The 18,496-nt window shown below is 42.3% G+C and overlaps 1 protein-coding gene across 1 annotated transcript in view; it reads right to left on the bottom strand.

Annotated features, from left to right (window-relative positions):
- LOC121732192 (testis-expressed protein 2) overlaps positions 1 to 16,967 on the bottom strand; it is a 28,753-nt gene extending 11,786 nt beyond the window's left edge. Inside the window, exons 1-7 of the mRNA XM_042121989.1 lie at positions 16,780 to 16,967; positions 16,135 to 16,572; positions 15,783 to 15,889; positions 15,276 to 15,420; positions 14,047 to 14,552; positions 13,144 to 13,231; positions 11,151 to 11,304 (exon numbers count right to left, since the gene is read on the bottom strand). Of these exons, the coding sequence (XP_041977923.1) occupies positions 11,151 to 11,304; positions 13,144 to 13,231; positions 14,047 to 14,552; positions 15,276 to 15,420; positions 15,783 to 15,889; positions 16,135 to 16,572; positions 16,780 to 16,798 (1,457 nt within the window). The 5' untranslated portion in view covers positions 16,799 to 16,967. The remainder of the gene's footprint in view (positions 1 to 11,150; positions 11,305 to 13,143; positions 13,232 to 14,046; positions 14,553 to 15,275; positions 15,421 to 15,782; positions 15,890 to 16,134; positions 16,573 to 16,779) is intronic.
- Positions 16,968 to 18,496: the final 1,529 nt, after the last annotated feature.

Raw genomic sequence — 18,496 nt, 5'->3', positions numbered from 1 at the left:
TGATGATTATACACTATTTACTTTACTTCAGTGTAGTTATGGTGACGTGTCATAACTAGTACTCCGCGCCAGTAATCCGCTCAGATAAAGTCCGCTCGCGATAAGTAACCGGTCTGAGTGTCGTAATCTACTCCAAGGTTAGTACGATCACTTTCTTTGGCAAATCCGACGGCTACTCAAAGGCTACTTAAATTAAGGCGTACCTCAAGATTTCCAAGTACAGTATATTACTGTGGGGGACAGCTTGCGCTAATTCCCCGTAGATCGCCTAGGTCAGCGTTTCTTGTAGTAATGAGGATGATGATGATGATTATTTGATGAGGAGATGAATTTAAACACTTTTTCAGCAAGCACACAGTAGTTCCGAAGCTGGGCAACGTTGGAGAGCGAGTGTCGTACTATGGCGGCCGACCCATATTTATATCGGCCCCGGTACCCAGCTTCTAGAACATTCCATGCCTCACCCCCTTGGAAGGAAAATTTATTGAGTTTCCACGAAAATTACATTAATTTACAAAATATACATTGGTTTTATTTGTACAATTCTCTTAGCTATAATTTTACATAATAAACATGTTCGTGCCGACCTCCGTAACCGAAATAATTGTAAAAATCTATTTTTCCTATATTTATACTACCTCGCCGCCCCCCGACATAACGGTCGCCTCTGGCTGTCCCTTTCGCACGGGACTTCCTTGTCTGGGACAAGGATAGCCCGCTCGAGATGTATACTATCTCCCTCACTTTTCGGTTACAGAAATCGGCACTACCACACTGGCTCTAAACCCATCCCATTGAATGGCACTATTTTTCACTGAAATGTCCATAGTCCATACACTATTTACTGTCTGTCGTGCACATTTCTCCCGCCGGTCGCGCAGGCGACACCCCCGGTAGCACGACGATCTTCTTGGTGGGCCGCCGGAGAACGTGGCCGTTCGCGGTCTCCACGTCCACGACCCGTACCACGCCGTCCTTGCCTGGATATGTCCTCTTGATCTTCCCGCGTGGCCAGATGTTGCGCGGTAGGTTCGAGTCGCATATGATAACGACGTCACCCACCGCGGGATCGGAGCCTCGGGTGTGTGGCTCCCGGCGGTGCTGGAGGAGTGGGAGGTACTCCCTCACCCACCTCCGCCAGAACACGTCTGCCAGGTGCTGCGCGCGCTTCCACAGCTGCCGCACCGATGTCTTTTCTTCTTCGAATCTTCCTGGAGCAGGTACATGGCAGCCCGACCCCAGCAGTATGTGGTTGGGGGTCAAGGCCTCGGGCTCCTCGGGGTCAACCGAGACATAGGTAAGTGGTCTCGAGTTGATGATGTTTTCCGCCTCTACAAGGAGTGTGTAGAGGGTCTCGTCGCTCGGATGCTGCTCGTGTAGAGTGACTCGCAGGGACTCCTTCACGCTCCGCACCAGCCGCTCCCACGCACCGCCCATGAAGGGGGCGGACGGAGGGATGTACCGCCAGTTGATGCGGCGGGCGTTGACTTCGCTCTTATACTTTTCCCATTCTTGTTGTAGCTCCTTCTCGGCGGCCTTGAAGCAGGTCGCGTTGTCCGACCATAGTTCAGTCGGTTGTCCTCGTCGGGCGACGAACCTCCGCAGTGCTGCGATGGCGGAGTCGGCGCTGAGAGACGTCACCACCTCCAGGTGGACGGCCCTCATGGTGAGACATGTGAAGAGGGCCACCCATCTCTTCTCTCGATGTCTGCCCACGGTGACCTCCACAGGGCCGAAATAGTCAAGCCCTGTGAAGGTGTATGGCCGCGCGTGGTGCGCCAGCCGGGCGACGGGCAGGTCGCCCGTGGCCGGACACGTCGGCTTGGCTCGGCGTATGCGGCAGGCCAGGCAGGCCCGGATCACACCCTTGACTGTGGGGCGTATCCGGGTCACCCAGAACCTCTGCCGGATCTCGTTCACGGTTGCTTCTACTCCGCCGTGATGCATTTCTTCGTGTATCTGTTGGATATATAATTTCGTGTACCTGTGGCTGCCATCCATGATAACCGGGTTGTTGGTTTCCCGGCTGATGTCTTCTGCGGCTGCTACTCGACCCCGTAGCTTGATGAGGCCCTCCTCCAGGTGGACACTCAGCGAGGCGAGGCGGTCTCCCGCCGCTGGAGAACGGTTTTCTTCTATTCGTTTTCTTTCTTTGCTATAGGATTCTTCTTGCATTCGGCGCAGCCAGAGTGCCTCGGCACGAGTGAGGTACCGTGCGTCGAGTGCGACGTATTTTCTTCGCGTAACTGGATCCATTCGTGTCGCGGATTTTCCTTTCTTCGATCGCCGCGAGTCCCAGGCCGCATCCTTTTCTTTATTCTTCTTTGTGCGTTGTCGCACAGCTGCCACGGTTTCTCGCGGGGAACGACAGAGGTCAATGAACTGTAGTACACGACCTGTAGCTCGTATCAACGTCTTCCATCTTCCTATGCGTTCGATGTCGGGTAAACTGTCTTGTAGCGCGATGTATCGTGCGACAAAACACTTTTCTTCACCCGTGTCCGTTTTCTCCGCCGGTTTTCCTTCTTTCGGCCAGAATTTTTCTTCTTTTTTCAGGAATTCGGGCCCGCTGAACCATCGGTGGGCGGCTCCGAAGTCCGTGGGTGTGGCGCGCGTCGCGTCGTCGGCCACATTTTCTTTCGTCGGCACCCATCGCCACTCGCTGACTTTCGTTGTTTCCTCTATTTCGGCGAGGCGGTGCGCGACGAACGTTTTGTAGGCCCGCGGCTCGGCGCGTATCCACGCCAGCACTGTGCGGGAATCGCTCCAGTATGTTTTCCTTACCAGCTCGACTTCTAGTTCTTTCTCCACAGTCTTCGCGAGGCGGGTACCCAGTAGAGCAGCTTGCAGCTCCAGGCGCGGGATGGACGTCGGCTTCAGCGGGGCTACGCGGCTTTTGGCTGCCACGAGCGCCGTGTGTACTGCTCCGTCCTCGCGCACCATACGAATGTAGACAGCTGCGGCGTATGCCTCTTCACTCGCGTCGACAAAGGTATGCATTTCACTTACCATTTCAGGCTGCAGGTTGTAGCAGCGGGGAATCTTTATTTTTCTTACTTGTTGTAGATCTCTTGTCCACGCCGTCCACTTGGGGACGAGCTGCTCCGGTATGGGCTCGTCCCATCCGGTGCCGTACCTCCAGGTCTCCTGCATGAACTTCTTAGCGGGCATGGTGAGCGGTGACAGTAGTCCGAGCGGATCGAACAATGACATCACGACACTGAGGGCTTCACGCTTCGTGGGGGCCCGCTCCTCGCTCATGATGGTGCGAGGTATCTTCGCCTCGTTCAGGTTGAAGCGCAGCAGGTCTTCATGCGCCTCCCACCATATTCCCAGCGTCTTGTCTGCGCAGTCTTCTCCCACAGGGACCTCCTTGGAGTCTCGGTCGTTCCCGAGACGTCGGCGTATGGCTTCGCTATTCGATGTCCAGCCTCGCAGCTCGAACCCGGCGTGCCGGTGGACCATGTCGACTTCCTGCGATGTCTCCAGTGCTTCTTCTTCACTCGGGAAGCTAGATATGAAGTCGTCCATGTAGTGGTTTTTCTTGATTTCCGCTACAGCACGCGGATATTTTTCCTGGAACTCTTCTGCATTCTTGTTTTTTACGTACAGAGCCGTGCATGGCGATGACGTGGCCCCGAAGATAAGGGACGCCATCTGGTACTCTTGCGGCTTTTCTTCTCGTTCGTTACCTCTCCACAGGAAGCGGAGTGCGTCCCGGTCTTCTTTCCGGACGCGGATGCGCATGAACATCTCCTTGATGTCCGCGGTTACCGCCACAGAGTGTCGGCGGAACCTCATGATGACTCCTGGCAGCGACTGAAGAAGGTCGGGGCCGGAGAGCAGCATGTCATTGAGGCTGCGGCCATGGGATCTGGCCGCGGCGTCGTGTACTAACCTGATTTTTGGTTTCGCTGGGTTGCACACGGCGAAGTGAGGTAAGTACCACGTTCTCCCTGCTGCCGGTGGCTCCTGTGCTGGCACTGCGTATCCGGATTCCAGCAGGTTGTTTATTCTTTCTTCGTATTTTTCTTTCAGGCCCGGGTCTCGATCCAGCTTCTTTTCCAGGGACCTGAGACGCTTCCAGGCATCGTTGTAGTTGTTGGGAATGACTTCCTTCTCGTCCTTCCAGAGCAGCGCGGTTTCGAAGCGCCCATCAGGAAGTCTTCGACTGGTTTTCTTAAGTATCTCCAGCGCACGCTCTTCTGGGTCATTTTTCTGTTTTCTGGCTTCGATCCCAAGTGATTCCAGGTCGAAAAACCTCTTCATCATGTTTTCCATATTGTCTTCTGTCTTCTCCTCTTTTTTGGCTACTGTGTGGCCACAGAAGGCTATAGTTTGCGTATGTGACGACCTGTATCCGTGCAGCACCCAACCGAGTCGTGTGTGGGATGCGACCGGCTGGTTTCTCCTTCCCGTTTTCGTCTCGAGGGCCAGCAGCAACTCCCAGTTGTCTTGACCCAGCAGGATTCTCGGGCGCGCATTTTCGTATATCAGGTGGTCTTCAAGGCCCCTCAGGTGCGCGCAGTCGTGCAGGTCTTCCTTGCGAATTTTCTGCGGCGTGAATAGCAGCTTCTTTACTGTTCTTGCACTCCCCACGCCGTACTCTTCTTTACAGTGGCGCCCCCTTATCTTGAAGCTTACCTTTTTGCTGTTTTCGTACTTCTTTGTATCACTGAGGCCCTGCACCCACATGTCGTGGCGAGGCCCGTCCAGGTGGAGGAGCTCCGCCAGGTCTTCATCGATGAGTGTTACTGTGCTGCCGTCGTCCATGAGTGCGTAGGTGTCTATTCTGGTGCTGTTCTTGCCGAAGACCGTGACCGGAGCGACCTTTAGGAAGGCTTGTCGTTCCTGAAGGCAGTTGGTGCTGCTCACTATTTCCACGGTCGCTGCCTCCCCTGCTTCCATGGCCTGTGGCGGCGCCGTCGGCTGTTGCTGGTCTGCCGGTGGTCTGGAGTGATGCAGCAGGCGGTGGTGCGCCATGCCGCACCCGTTGACACTACACCTCTTTGCCCCGCAGCCCCCTCGGCGGTGGTTGCTCCGCAAACATTGAAAACAGATGCGGTTCTTTTTCGCTATGTTCCAGCGCTCGTTCACAGGGGTCCCGAGGAACTGCTTGCACTCCGTCAAGTGGTGTTCGTTCTGGCACATCGGGCACCTTTTCCTGCCACTTACCTCTGTGGCGAAAGCCCGTTCCAGTCTTCTTCTCTGGGGCCTCTCCGGGTGAGGTTCGGTCTCCTCGGGCAGCGCATACGCACTGCATTTGTCGGCTTCTTCATTGAGGAACAGGGTCATCTTCTTCAAGTCCGACGTATCTTCTTTTCTTCTTGCGGCAAAATCGTACCACTTGTTGCGCAGAATGGGCGGCAGCTTTTCTACAATACTTTTCACTAATTCAGGATTAAACATATAGTGTACCTTTTTAAGTGTCTCCAGCGTGGCCACCACATTCGCTATCTTGTTAGCAAATATGCAGATTTCGCGCGGGCTGTCACTCAGCCTGCCCAACGCCTTGATTTTCTGTATTTCACCCATCGCCAGTGTGTCTGGACGGCCGAATCTTCTTTCCAGCGCCTGGATGACTGCTCGCGGCTCCGGTTGGCTGATGAGTAGACTCTCGACCGCTTCGAGGGCTGCTCCCTTGAGGCTTCTTCTTAGCCTCATAGTATTCTCGGTGTGCGAGAACATTTCTTCAGTCTCGTAGTACGCCGCCCTGTAGCCGAGCCACCCCGTCGAATGTCCGGCGAACGGGGGAAGCTCTTGGAGAAACCTGGGGGCGTCTCTTGACATGCGGACGGCCTGTGTGAGCGCCGCCGCCAGCGAAGTGATGTCGCTGCTCTTCTGTTTTTCTTCAGCTTTTCTGTGCTCCGGTTCATTTTCCGAATTTTCATTTTTCTTTTCTTCATTTTCGTTCTGCTTTTCTTTTTCCTCGGCCGCAGGGTTAATGGTTTGCCCTTGCAGCCACTCTTCCACCTTGTCCGTTTCCTTTTCTGCTACCTCGTTTCCCTCCTCGTCTCCGCAGGCCAGCATGGCCTTTTCCCTGGCCAGCTTGGCTTCTGCGAGGGCGAGCGATGCACGTGCCTCTGCCAGTTTCAATTCCGCCAGCTTTTCCTCAGCTTCCAAAATTTTCCTCCTGCTTTCCTTTCCCTGAGGCGCACGCTTCTTCCGTCGTGAGTCCTCTTCTACTGCTGTTTTCTCGCTGGCGGTGGTAGAGGTTCGTTCCGTCGAGGTTTGTTCTGTTTCGGACGTTTCGGCGGTTTCCCTGGAGTTTTCCTCCTGTTCTTCGACCGGTGGAGCCGCGGGGCGCGTCGATGCTCCGCTTCTCGTCTGGACTCCGGTTTGACTCGCTCGTTCGGCCCCATCGGCGATGCTTGAAGCCTTCGATTTGGACATCTTTCTTCACTGACCGCACTGGCTTCTTGATTTTCTTTTTTCCTCGGAGAGAATCCGGCCGTAGAATCCGGCTTTGCGAAGGACCATACAATGTGGGGGACAGCTTGCGCTAATTCCCCGTAGATCGCCTAGGTCAGCGTTTCTTGTAGTAATGAGGATGATGATGATGATTATTTGATGAGGAGATGAATTTAAACACTTTTTCAGTCTTGTTCCAGGTAGCAAGCACACAGTAGTTCCGAAGCTGGGCAACGTTGGAGAGCGAGTGTCGTACTATGGCGGCCGACCCATATTTATATCGGCCCCGGTACCCAGCTTCTAGAACATTCCATGCCTCACCCCCTTGGAAGGAAAATTTATTGAGTTTCCACGAAAATTACATTAATTTACAAAATATACATTGGTTTTATTTGTACAATTCTCTTAGCTATAATTTTACATAATAAACATGTTCGTGCCGACCTCCGTAACCGAAATAATTGTAAAAATCTATTTTTCCTATATTTATACTACCTCGCCGCCCCCCGACATAACGGTCGCCTCTGGCTGTCCCTTTCGCACGGGACTTCCTTGTCTGGGACAAGGATAGCCCGCTCGAGATGTATACTATCTCCCTCACTTTTCGGTTACAGAAATCGGCACTACCACACTGGCTCTAAACCCATCCCATTGAATGGCACTATTTTTCACTGAAATGTCCATAGTCCATACACTATTTACTGTCTGTCGTGCACAATTACATTACGACGTTACCAAAATTAAATATTTCAGTTTAGGGCAAAGATTAAAACTCAGGGAATGGCTTGAACATGACTTGTATTTGACAGGGAAATCTTCATGCAAGACAGACTCTACTTTATGTTCCCTCAAATGTCACAAAGGCCCCAAACAACCCCGAAGAGAGTCCATTATTTTGACCACCCTTTTTGCATATGCCAAGTCTGAGCGATACACTTGAGCCTAGTTCTGCTAAACAGCAGCGGGCAAGGCAAGCCATAAATAAGACCCATAAGTATTCAGTCGATTGAAGACACACCTCCTTTTAAAAATGCAAGATTTATGCCTGTTTTCATCAACCGCCTCCTAACGCTAAGTGGTCCCCTAGCGGCCATTAAGGGTACGTATCCTTCAAGATTTCACGAATTATTGTGTGTCACGTTCGTCTTTAGTGCGTAAGAACGTTTGAAAAACATTGCTTTTTTTTAAAATGTGTTTGTTTTAAGAGATATTTGACCCGCAAAGATCGCCAGGGAACACTTAGCGTTAGGAGACCGTTGGTGAAAATAGGCAGTTCTTAAAACTAGTTTTTTACTATAATCAAATATTATTCAGCAGGTGAGTAGCGTAATATCGTTAGAAACTTTGTTCGGTTGACTTCTATGTTTGGTAATATTATATCAAAGCTTTTTGGCATATTATTATATTAATCCTACGCCTTGCGACTCCTTTCTTATCCCAATCCAATTTTGTTAAGGTAATATTCTTATGTTGCAGGGTAAAATATGAGCCTAAATTGAATTATTACGGATATCATATTAATTTATATAACTAGCTGTGTAAACGAGCTTTGCTCGGTATTCGATAAAACACGAATAAAATGACATTCTCTACAAATGATTTTAAAGATATAAGATATGTCGCGGCAGTGACCTTGAACTTTCAGATCAGTTTTCTACGGTACAACTGCGCCACGGCAGTAGAAATAAACAATGATGATGATTGTAAATTACTTAATAACTTCGCCGTACAATAGAAATGCGAAATGGAATAAAGTTCAAGGGTAGAGACTAGTGACCGACCGAACTTTCGGTTTCGGTTTCAGTTTCGGCCAGTTTCGGCCAAAAAATCTAGCTTCGGCCTTAGTTTCGGTTTCGGCCAAAATATAGCCGAAACCGAAACCGAAACTCATGCATCGTTCGGTAAACTTCGCAATTAACTCGAGCTTGCTTGCCAGCGAGGCCCTGGCTCAGTTCGCCATCATCTATTTAATCATGTTTTGAGATTATGTATTCCAGATTAGTCCCAAATCAAAAATTAGCTCTGCGTTTTATTTTCATTAATACTTCGATCGCAGATTCCAGGAAATTCTTTTGCATTCTATTGTTGTCGCGATCACCGGTGCTCTTATGGGGCTTGAAGAATTAAATTGTCTTAACTTATTTTTATCGAAATTATATCATTGAATTTTATTTCTACGATAAAAGCAGGCTTATTTAATATATATAACTGTTAGCAAATTACGTGCTATTTTAACAATGTTTCCCAAACAAACGATTTAGTAAATGCTATGATAAATTGATTATATTGTGTGTGAACTTTATTTACTTAAGAATTTTGTTTGACTGTGAGATTATAAGATATCTTAGGATATATCTTGTGAGATTTATCTAGTAAATCATCTCGCCTCACTCTTTTTTTTTTGGACACGCAATCTCTTAGGAATTAGACCGTTCCTACCCTGCTACAATCTTATCTAGTCCACTTCCCCGTAAGCTTCAATCTTGCGGCCCTCAGTATATTTTTCAGGTTTAGTGGCAAAATGCCTTCTGAAGAAAAAAAATATGACGTCAACTGCAAGTTTGCTTAGTCATTTCGTTTTGAACTTCGACCGCAGTCGTGTCCATGTCTCCCATAAAAATAATATACTGCAATTATTGTTTTTGTTTTCAGTAGTACGTCGTTGAGTAATACTACTGAACGATATATTGGTGAAATAATCCCTTGGACATACGTCCAAGGGATTATTTCACCAATCGCACAACTTTGTTTTATAAAACTTAACCAAACGCATAATTTTTTTCGTCTATGATTTTCGATTCGCCATGACACTACACTGGCAGGACTTTAACGGCTTTAATGAAATTTAACCGTGCAACATTGGACGTTCTGAAGATAAAACTCAGATTTGTTGTGAACTTCATGTTAGTGAAATGCAATTTGGTGCTATAAACGCGTTTATACGTGTAGAACCAATTTAGTGTACACTAAACGCGTTCTATTTCTTAGGTGAATCGCACTAAAATAAAATGACTTCAAATAACTTCTGCTCTTGTTTCTTAGGGTAATCCTTCGTTATGATACATTAAGGGGAATTTCACTAATCACACTTAAACGTTTAATTAAACTAAGTTCTCATTGAACAATGAACGCGTTTATATGGCGACGTGAATCTCGTTTTTTTTCAAATAGATTTTACATTCTTCATTTAATCGCGATTAATGAATCTAAGTTTACTTTATAAGTTTGATTGATGTTTTTCATACATTTTTATCATCTTTGAGCCTTGTCACGTTGTTTTAGTAACAAATAGCAAGAAACGATAAATAAGCTAACCAAACGCATATCTGTGAAAACTGTCAACTTAACAATTTTTTTCGCCTTTGTTTTTCGATCTGTCACTACACCAACAGGACATGTGTTTTATGAAGTTAAAACTCGAATATCGGGCGTTCAGAAGATAAAAATCGGATTTGCTGTGAATGAGACGAAACGCGTGTACAAAACGGAATATATAAAATGGAGGAATCGTATAAAAAACGGAATATAGTACAAAAAGTTATTCGAGTCTTAGAATATTTGTTATTTTTAATTAATTTTGATATTTGTGGTAAGAAATGTCGCAAAAAGTAAAAAATTCAATGTAGTACTTTTTCTTTAGTTTAAAAAATTGTAATTTATGTTAAAAATCAATAAATTTCAGTAAATAGTCGTAATTTTGAATGTTTTACCAAGTTTCGGTTTCGGTTTCGGCCGAAACTAAGAGTAAGGCCGAAAGTTCGGTTTCGGTTTCGGTTTCGGCTGAAAAATCAGTTTCGGTCGGACACTAGTAGAGACTAAAATTCTTTATGTAATACATGAAATTCTATAGTTAAAGGCGATATAGAAATCCCGTAGAATTCAGGATCAGGATCGACCTGTTACATGCGCATCTGACGCATAATCTTGCTTGTGAGACAATAAGTGATTAACCTGCATTGTTCTAAGCAAACTCGAAAATTCTTGTTGCACAAAAACCCACTGATGACCTAGGTCGCCTCATAATGTCTATTTTCAATGAGCTAAATAACGCGACAAACAGACGAATCTATGTAGGTTCTCATTTATTGACAAGTAATGGTATAAGATTTTACGTAAATAGTAAATACTTAATCCACCTAATGGTCTCCAAATATGTAATTTGGGGTTGAACTTGAGAGCTATATATTCGAGCTAAACTATGACAACCCCAAGCAACATTTTTGGCAAATATCGAAGCGGGAACACAAATATGAGGGCTGAATCACAATGCGCAATTCGACTCGGATTCGGAAACTTCACCGCGCGACATCCAATAAACGCTTGCCGCGCTAGGCATTGACCAATGACCGCACGGTAAAATTTCCGAATCCGAGTCGAATTGCTCATCGTGTATCAAGATTCAAGGCCCAGGAAGTCTTAACCATCTGGCCGATTCTGTATCGTACATTTATGAGTTAATCACTGAGGAGTGAGCAACGGAAAGTCTCACTTTTGTATGCAAGTGAATACAAAAAGTGGCACTTTCCGTTACTCACTCCTCCGTTTCGTTACTAACTCACAAATGTACGATACAGAATCGGCCAGCAGTTCGTCTTCTTAACGTCGCGGTTCCCGGGCTCTGCCAAAACAGGCGCGGCTTGCACCGGCTCCGGAGAGGCTCTCATATCCCAATGGCTCCCAGACTGCGGAGAATGCGTAAAAGCATTTCTCCAACGAGAAAAAATATATGTATTACTCACCGTCTTTTCACCAGCCCCTTCGGCAGCAGTATGACCCTGGCGCCGGTGAGGTTGTACAGGCGATGCTGGTAGAACGTCACGTGGTCTATCTTCTCGTCCCACAGCGCGCGCTTCGCTATCTTCGCCCGCGTGTACGATATCCGCAGGTTGCAGCCTACGAGTAGGAAGATGTTACGTTAAGGGCTTATTCCACCTTACTTAATTTAAATGTCTAAATTGATTCAGAAACTAAATTTAGTCAAGTAAAATAGCATTAATACCTCGATCGTGGGAATAGCAGACACAATAGATTTTCAATTGTTATACGACAGCCGACAGCCGAGGATCCTAATCAGCGTACTAAGTGTGGCGTCTGATTGGTGGAATTGAAATTGAATTGAAAATAAGCTTATTAATTTTTTTAGGATCCCAATAAGGTGAAAAGGCCCTTTACTGGGCGCTTCGCCCTGTCATGCGTGTCATCGCTCTTGCGCGGATCGGCCTCTTTAGCCAAGACTTTTCTTTAAAGAAGCGATAAAGAAAAGTCTTGGCTTGGCTTCGCTAAAGGGCCATACGGACCGAATATAGACAAGTGAGTAACACGCAATGTACAACAGGCGTGACATGAAAAGCGCCCTAAGAAGAACAGAGTGATCAGTCAAAACCTGTGGTCAAAACGCATTCGCCAGTTTCGAAAGCAAAGTTCGATGTCACCTTTTTTGCACTGGTTATATTGTACTAGCTATTTGACCGAGCTTTGCTCGGTATTCGATAAAACACGAATAAAATGACTTTTTCTAAAAATGATTCCTAGCTAGATCGATGTATCGCCCCCGAATCCCCTATATACTAAATTTCATGAAAATCGTTGGAGCCGATTCCGAGATTCCAAATTTTAAAATTTAAATAATTACAGCCCTTTAATGAGTCACCTTTTTTAAGCCAATAATATTCACAGTCCACGCATGTTCTGTGCAATAATATTAATTAATTAATACTTCGACCCTCGTGCGATCTACAAGCCCTATTTTAGGGTTAGACCCTAAACGCACTAATTAGGTCTCAAACACGCAACCTACAAGTACCTAATAATTTTATTGTACTGAATATTAAGTATGTTGATGAGTTATATAACAGACGTGAAATAGCTCAACTCTATATAAACCGGAAACTAAAATTAATTAAAGTCTTTGTAATAAGCTCGTAAATCGTAATAACTATGTAGGTTCTAAAATCTAATGTATACTAAATTAATTGAGATTTTTCTAATATTACACACTTCTTTACAGCCCAAAATAATGTCTTTACATGAGCTTTGAGCGATAGATCGTATACCCAAACATTCTTTAAGTTGTATTTTTGGTATGGTTGTCTCTTTTCCAAAATATTTAACCTTTGCCACCTTAAAACGCACGCATGCACTTTTATCTCCCCATATTGTATGCACATACCATGTAAATAGGTGACTCATGATATGCCCGGTCACACCTTTCCGTCGTGTAGAAAGACAAACATTTCGTTGCTACAGAACAGATCAATTTTACACACGCAAATATGAGTTTTAACGATTATTTTTTTATGAAATAAAGGGGCGAACGAGTAAACCGGTCACCTGATGGAAAGCAACTACCGTCGCCCATGGACACTCGTAACATTAAAAGAGCTACAGGTGCGTTGCCGGCCATTTAAGAGGGAATACGCTCTCTTCTTGAAGGTTTGCAGGTCGTATTGGTCCGGAAATACTGCTGGTGACAGTTCGTTCCAGAATTTTACAGTGCGCGGCAGAAAGTTACGCGAGAAACGCACGGTGGAAGATGCTGCTACTCATCAAGGTGATGAGGATGGTATATTTTTCATTCGTCTCTCATTACCCATGATTAATCATGGATAACCATGGCCCAACACAAAGAGAGGTGTTTATTTTATGGAAACTTAGTTGTAGATAGAGATAGAAAAGTAAACAACAAGGATACCATTAATCTTCATTAAAAAGTAAAAGTTATTAAGTACCAACCTTCAAGTTTCACAAAGGCAGTAGTAGTCTTATTTATGTGGTATGTAAATGGATCGTAGTCTGGAAATCTGTAGTGGTTCAGCCAGCCCTGACAACAAAAATTATTATCTATCAATATCATATTATTTGGAGATGCCAATTATACTTAGAATCTCATTTAAAAGTATAATGATGCAGTAAATTGGCTAACAGGAAAAGTTGTTAGTTTTTAAACAACGAAAGATAGAGGAAAATCCTAGTCAAACCTTGTTTTATACAACCATAACTTTTACATACAAATACATAGTCTATGTCCAATTTTCATAATAGGCATGCCTATTTTTTTCTTATTGGTAATTGAAAGACGCTTAAAAAATAGAAACATCATTGAAAGAATGACTCTGATAGCTTAAAAATTCACCAAGATATGACAATTCAAACATCTCATAAAATAGACCTGCCCGAAACGCTCCATACAAAGTGCTACGAAAGTATGACGTCACTCTTTCGTAGTTTGTACGCATCGGGAGAGAACTTTGTTTGATAGGTATATTAAATATTCCGTTTATGAAAGTGGTTTCATAACAAAAGTTGCTTTTAATTGCATAAGTTATCGAATGGTATACAAATATTAAGAAATTTAATTGAAAAAAAATTCGACTTGAACATCCAACTTTGAAGGCGCATAACAAAAAAATATAAATGCTATCAAGGTGAAATTTTGGGAACACTTATTTTTTACCGTGATTTCTTTATTTTATTAACATAATTTGCTAATCTTTGACCTTGTCATCATCCTTATTCTAGATATAATTAGTTTAAAAGTTGGTCCTATTGGCACCAAACAATAGTCTTTGACTTGGGGATCAAAGAGGAATTTAAAGAAGGAAAGTTGTCTAAAATATTTAAATTTCTGAAACATACCTCAAACTTCTTCAAAGGCCTGTGTTCCTTCACGGAAGGTAGTATGGTGTATGTCAAGTGATTTGTACTCCTCACTTGAAAGAATCCCGTCTTCGCAGTATCACTGTCAGTAAAATAAGTATCCAGTATCCAATCCTTTAAGTTATTTGTAAAAACAATGAACCAAACTCCCATAAGGAACCCATTCCAGACATTGGCATTAGGAAATATTATGTAGCTAATTAGTAAAAATATTGTTAGGAAATACATTGAAAATTTTAAAAAGTATGTTCTATTTTTAACTGGCTCCACTTTGGCGCTTCTGTTTAGCGGGAAATCGAAGTTTGGCGCAGTTATAGGAGTGCTAGGGATGTATTTAGGCTCTATTGGTGTCCCTCGGTGAGATTCGGGAAGCTGAGTGACATCACCGAACGCATCTATTGTGTCTTCCAGAGCCTCTATACCCGATTCCACCTCTAAATCGTTATCTTGTATCGAATCTGGACTTTGATCTATATCAAATTGACCTAAAAACGATAAAACATTAAATTTCTTATAAATTTCATAATAATGTGGAAGTTAATTTTACTACTCTAAATTTCTATTTTTAATAACTCTATTGATCACTAATGCTATTTATTTAAGTAGTGTAGGTATGGGCTAGCAAAGTCTTATGATTATTTTGTTTTTCTTCATTCACTTTTAAAGCATGATATTGAATTTTACATCTACAAATAAAAATCACACATTACATAAAAAATATTTTAGTATATGACTACATTATATTATTACATACATTATATTTATATATGAGTACATACACAGGTACATAGACTCTGTTGGTATACAAGTAGTCATGAACCCTGTAAAAATATTCTTCTTTTCGGAGTTGCAATTACCAGCGAATCTACCATTGACTTCCAAAAAAATAACAAAATGTAATAATTTATTAATTTTAATATCATGGTGCTACGAATAATAAAAACTAAGGAGAAGTAACTCCGTCAAAAAACATGCTCCACAATACTTGTCAAAAAAGTGTACCTTAGGTACACATTTCAATACATTTGCAATATTTAGGTGACCTTGAGCAGTACTAGGCTGACGTTACATGACAGATCAAAAGGAACCAAATTTAAAACAGTAATAGTATGGGAGTTACGATTCCTTAGTTTTTATTATTCGTAGTCATGGTATCATAAAGTAAAAAAAATATTATATTAGGTAGATACAAAATCTTAAACTTTTACCTATATTTTTGTGTGTATCATCACTGGATTCGGAGTTGTTTTTGGTCAAGCTCGGCTCACAGCTTAACTCTAACTCCGTAGGCTTGGCCGTTAGAGGCTGAGTCATTTCTGATAAGTTTTGCATGCTGCTATCTAATGACGATACCTGATAAGACAGTTTAGTCTGTGTGATAATTAGGAATTTTCAACAACTGATGCAAGGTTGGGATGTGCTTGGAAAAATATAACACACATATTTCAATTACTTTCACATGCAAAATACATTGTTAACATTTATTATTTAAATATTCTTACAAACTTTCGAATAAGTTTTTTTCTTAGATTTTCATTTTTTCTAATTATAGCTAATTTTCTATTGTTTTCTAAAAACTATATTACTTATCTACTATTCAAAATCTAAATATATCTTTTTTTTGGACTACAAAAAAAGTTCACAGCCAAATGTGGACCTCCATTTTTGGAAGTTAGTTAAAGGTCATAATTCAGAAAGTCCTAAATGAACCTTACCTGATTGTCTGTATCACCAACACTCTGCTGATCACAATCTTTTACAGCTGAACTTTCTTCTGAATCTGAAGTTGAGTTTTCCCTAGGTAAAGCCTTTTCTTTTGTTTCTAAACAAAAATTATAATATAAAATAAAGATAAATTATGTAAATATTTTATTGATCTATGATCAGCTGGTTATGTTATTAATGTGCTGTTATCATTTAGTCTGATAAGACAAGTGTAATGTTTACAAATACATAATATTATTAGATGTAACAAACAAAGCTTGAAATAATCAAAGCTTTTAACTGCTTGAAATTAGATTTATTCTCACAAAATAAGCCTCCACATGTTGAGGAAATAGGATGTACCTTCCACTGAACGAGTCTTCATGTCCTCAACAGCTTGAGCTATTTTGTATTTGAAGTCATGAAAAATTTTCCAAGTCTCGTTAGCTTCTTTTGTTTCTGGTGCCACTTCTGAATTACTCCTTTTTCCGAGACGATTCAAATAGTCCTTCATGGGTGAGGATGTAACCTCCTTGGGTGGTACTGGTGTCTTGGACTCCTCAGGCTTAGTATCAGACTTTTCTTCCACCTTTTCAGTGGGTTTCTCAGTGCGCATTGACTTGAAGTATTTATCTAGTATTGAAGCAGATTTCTCCGTCTTTTTAGGGCTCGTATTTTCAGTTTTGGGCGGCGGGTCGCTCTGAGGCGTCGGTGGATCATCGTCGCAGGCCTGGGACAACTCCTCTAGTTCCTCATTATTTGCATTATATCTAAACGAAATGGACGTGTTCGGAGATTTACCTGAATTAATAAGTTGTATTATAATTGTGCAATTTGTAACAAAGGACATTGTCCAAATATTCCGTAAAAAGTTGTTTTACCTTTCAGTTAAAAAGATAAACTTCTATCAATGTGGAAATTCAAATTCGTGGTCAGATAAACATATCACATTCATAAATAAAATGCCGTTCAAATGTTCATAAAACAACATAAAAATTAAATTGTTACCTGAGTTTGATATCTCCATATTTTTTCGGATATTTTACGCACAAACTTTTATTAAGTAACCACATTAACGTTAAGTAGCTATTTTAAGATCATTTTATAGCACGTATTCCTGTTTAATTTCGATGAAACAATTACAGTATTTCAAAATAGAAAAGATAATTATTTTACGGAAACAATGAAATGGAATAAACTTCAGTTTCTTGCGGTTAGTTTTGTGTTTTTGACAAAATTAAAATTTTTGACATTGACAAACTGACATTCAAACATGATGGCTGAGTATTTCGTATTGAGGTACCTACTATAGAGTATAGACTGGAGAGAGCCTTCTATCGGTGTATTTAAAGCGTCAAAAGCGTGTAATGTTATGTCCTACTTACCAGGACATAACAAAGGAGTCGGTCTGCATATTTCATGTAATAAAAGTGTTAATAAAGGTTTTCAGTGATTATTTTTCCGACCCAAATATCGACCAATAGAATTGCACCATTCGACGTCACGTGGTACAACCTACATGGTAATAATACTGATAATTTTTTGAAAATTTTCTCTGGTAGTTGCTATATATAAAAAACAAATTCTAATTCTATTGGCCGACATTTGGGACGGAAAAATAATCCCCCGAAACAAACAAGTCGTCAAGTTTTTCAGGAAAAATCACTCGCGCTTCGCACTCGTGATTTTTTAACCTGAAAAACTTGACTCCTTCATTTGTTTGCAACGAACCTATCAGGAAATACCCGATAATTTTGAAGCTCTTGTGGTATTATAAGTGAATATTTAATGCTAGATATTGTTGAGTTTTGTGGTTCCGCTAAATAATAAACCATAAGAATGGTCAAAGAATGCCTCAAACACGTGGACTTAACATTAAATACGTAAGTTTTGAACAACGTTTTTTGGGCTTTTCAATCGGTATTTTTGTAAGCTAAAAAGATAATTTATAAGTTTATTAATTTCTTATTCGTGCTATTTAAGGCATTAGTGCTAAAAATGTCACATCAATTAATAATTTAGCTATAAAAATTGCATAGCTTTTTACGTGTGTTTACGGATTCTCATCACTTGAACTATAGTTAATCGATAGTTAAACTTATTGACTTTCTTTCCTGTATCATATTATGTGCTTCGAAATAATAGACAAATTGAAATATTCAAGAAAATAAACGCACACTACTTGTATGAAAATAAGCACAAAATGGCCACGCGATGACGGGCTAAGACTACTTCTATACTATAATACTTTATCTATGGTATTAGGTGTCTACCAGCGTTAATTTGGTATTTTCTCTGTTTCTTATGGTGGCTCTTCACATAGCTATTTGTATTTGATAATGGCTATTTGTTACATTTGGCAAAATCACAGTATAGCAAATGTCATATTGCTATACTGTGGGCAAAATTATCGACGTATACACAAACAAACAAATAATGGCAAATACGACACATGGACGTCAAATATTAAACTTTTACTTGATTTTGTTTACTTGCCTATTTGACTCTTTTGATGTGCGTCAAAAACCGTCAAAAGTACGGATAGGTGTATTGGTCATATTTGTCAAATTGGCAAATAAGGCCAATAATTATAATAATAATAATATCTATGGACGCTTCACAACACGTCAGTCTGGCCCCGTACTAAGTACCTAAAGGACTTGTGTTACAGGTACCAGACAATGGGAATATATTATATAATACTTTTATACTATACATATATTTA

The sequence above is a fragment of the Aricia agestis genome, chromosome 12 (assembly GCF_905147365.1).
Source record: "Aricia agestis chromosome 12, ilAriAges1.1, whole genome shotgun sequence".
In the NCBI taxonomy this organism is placed as follows: Eukaryota; Metazoa; Arthropoda; class Insecta; order Lepidoptera; family Lycaenidae; genus Aricia; species Aricia agestis.
This window is presented reverse-complemented; position numbering and strand designations above follow the sequence as displayed.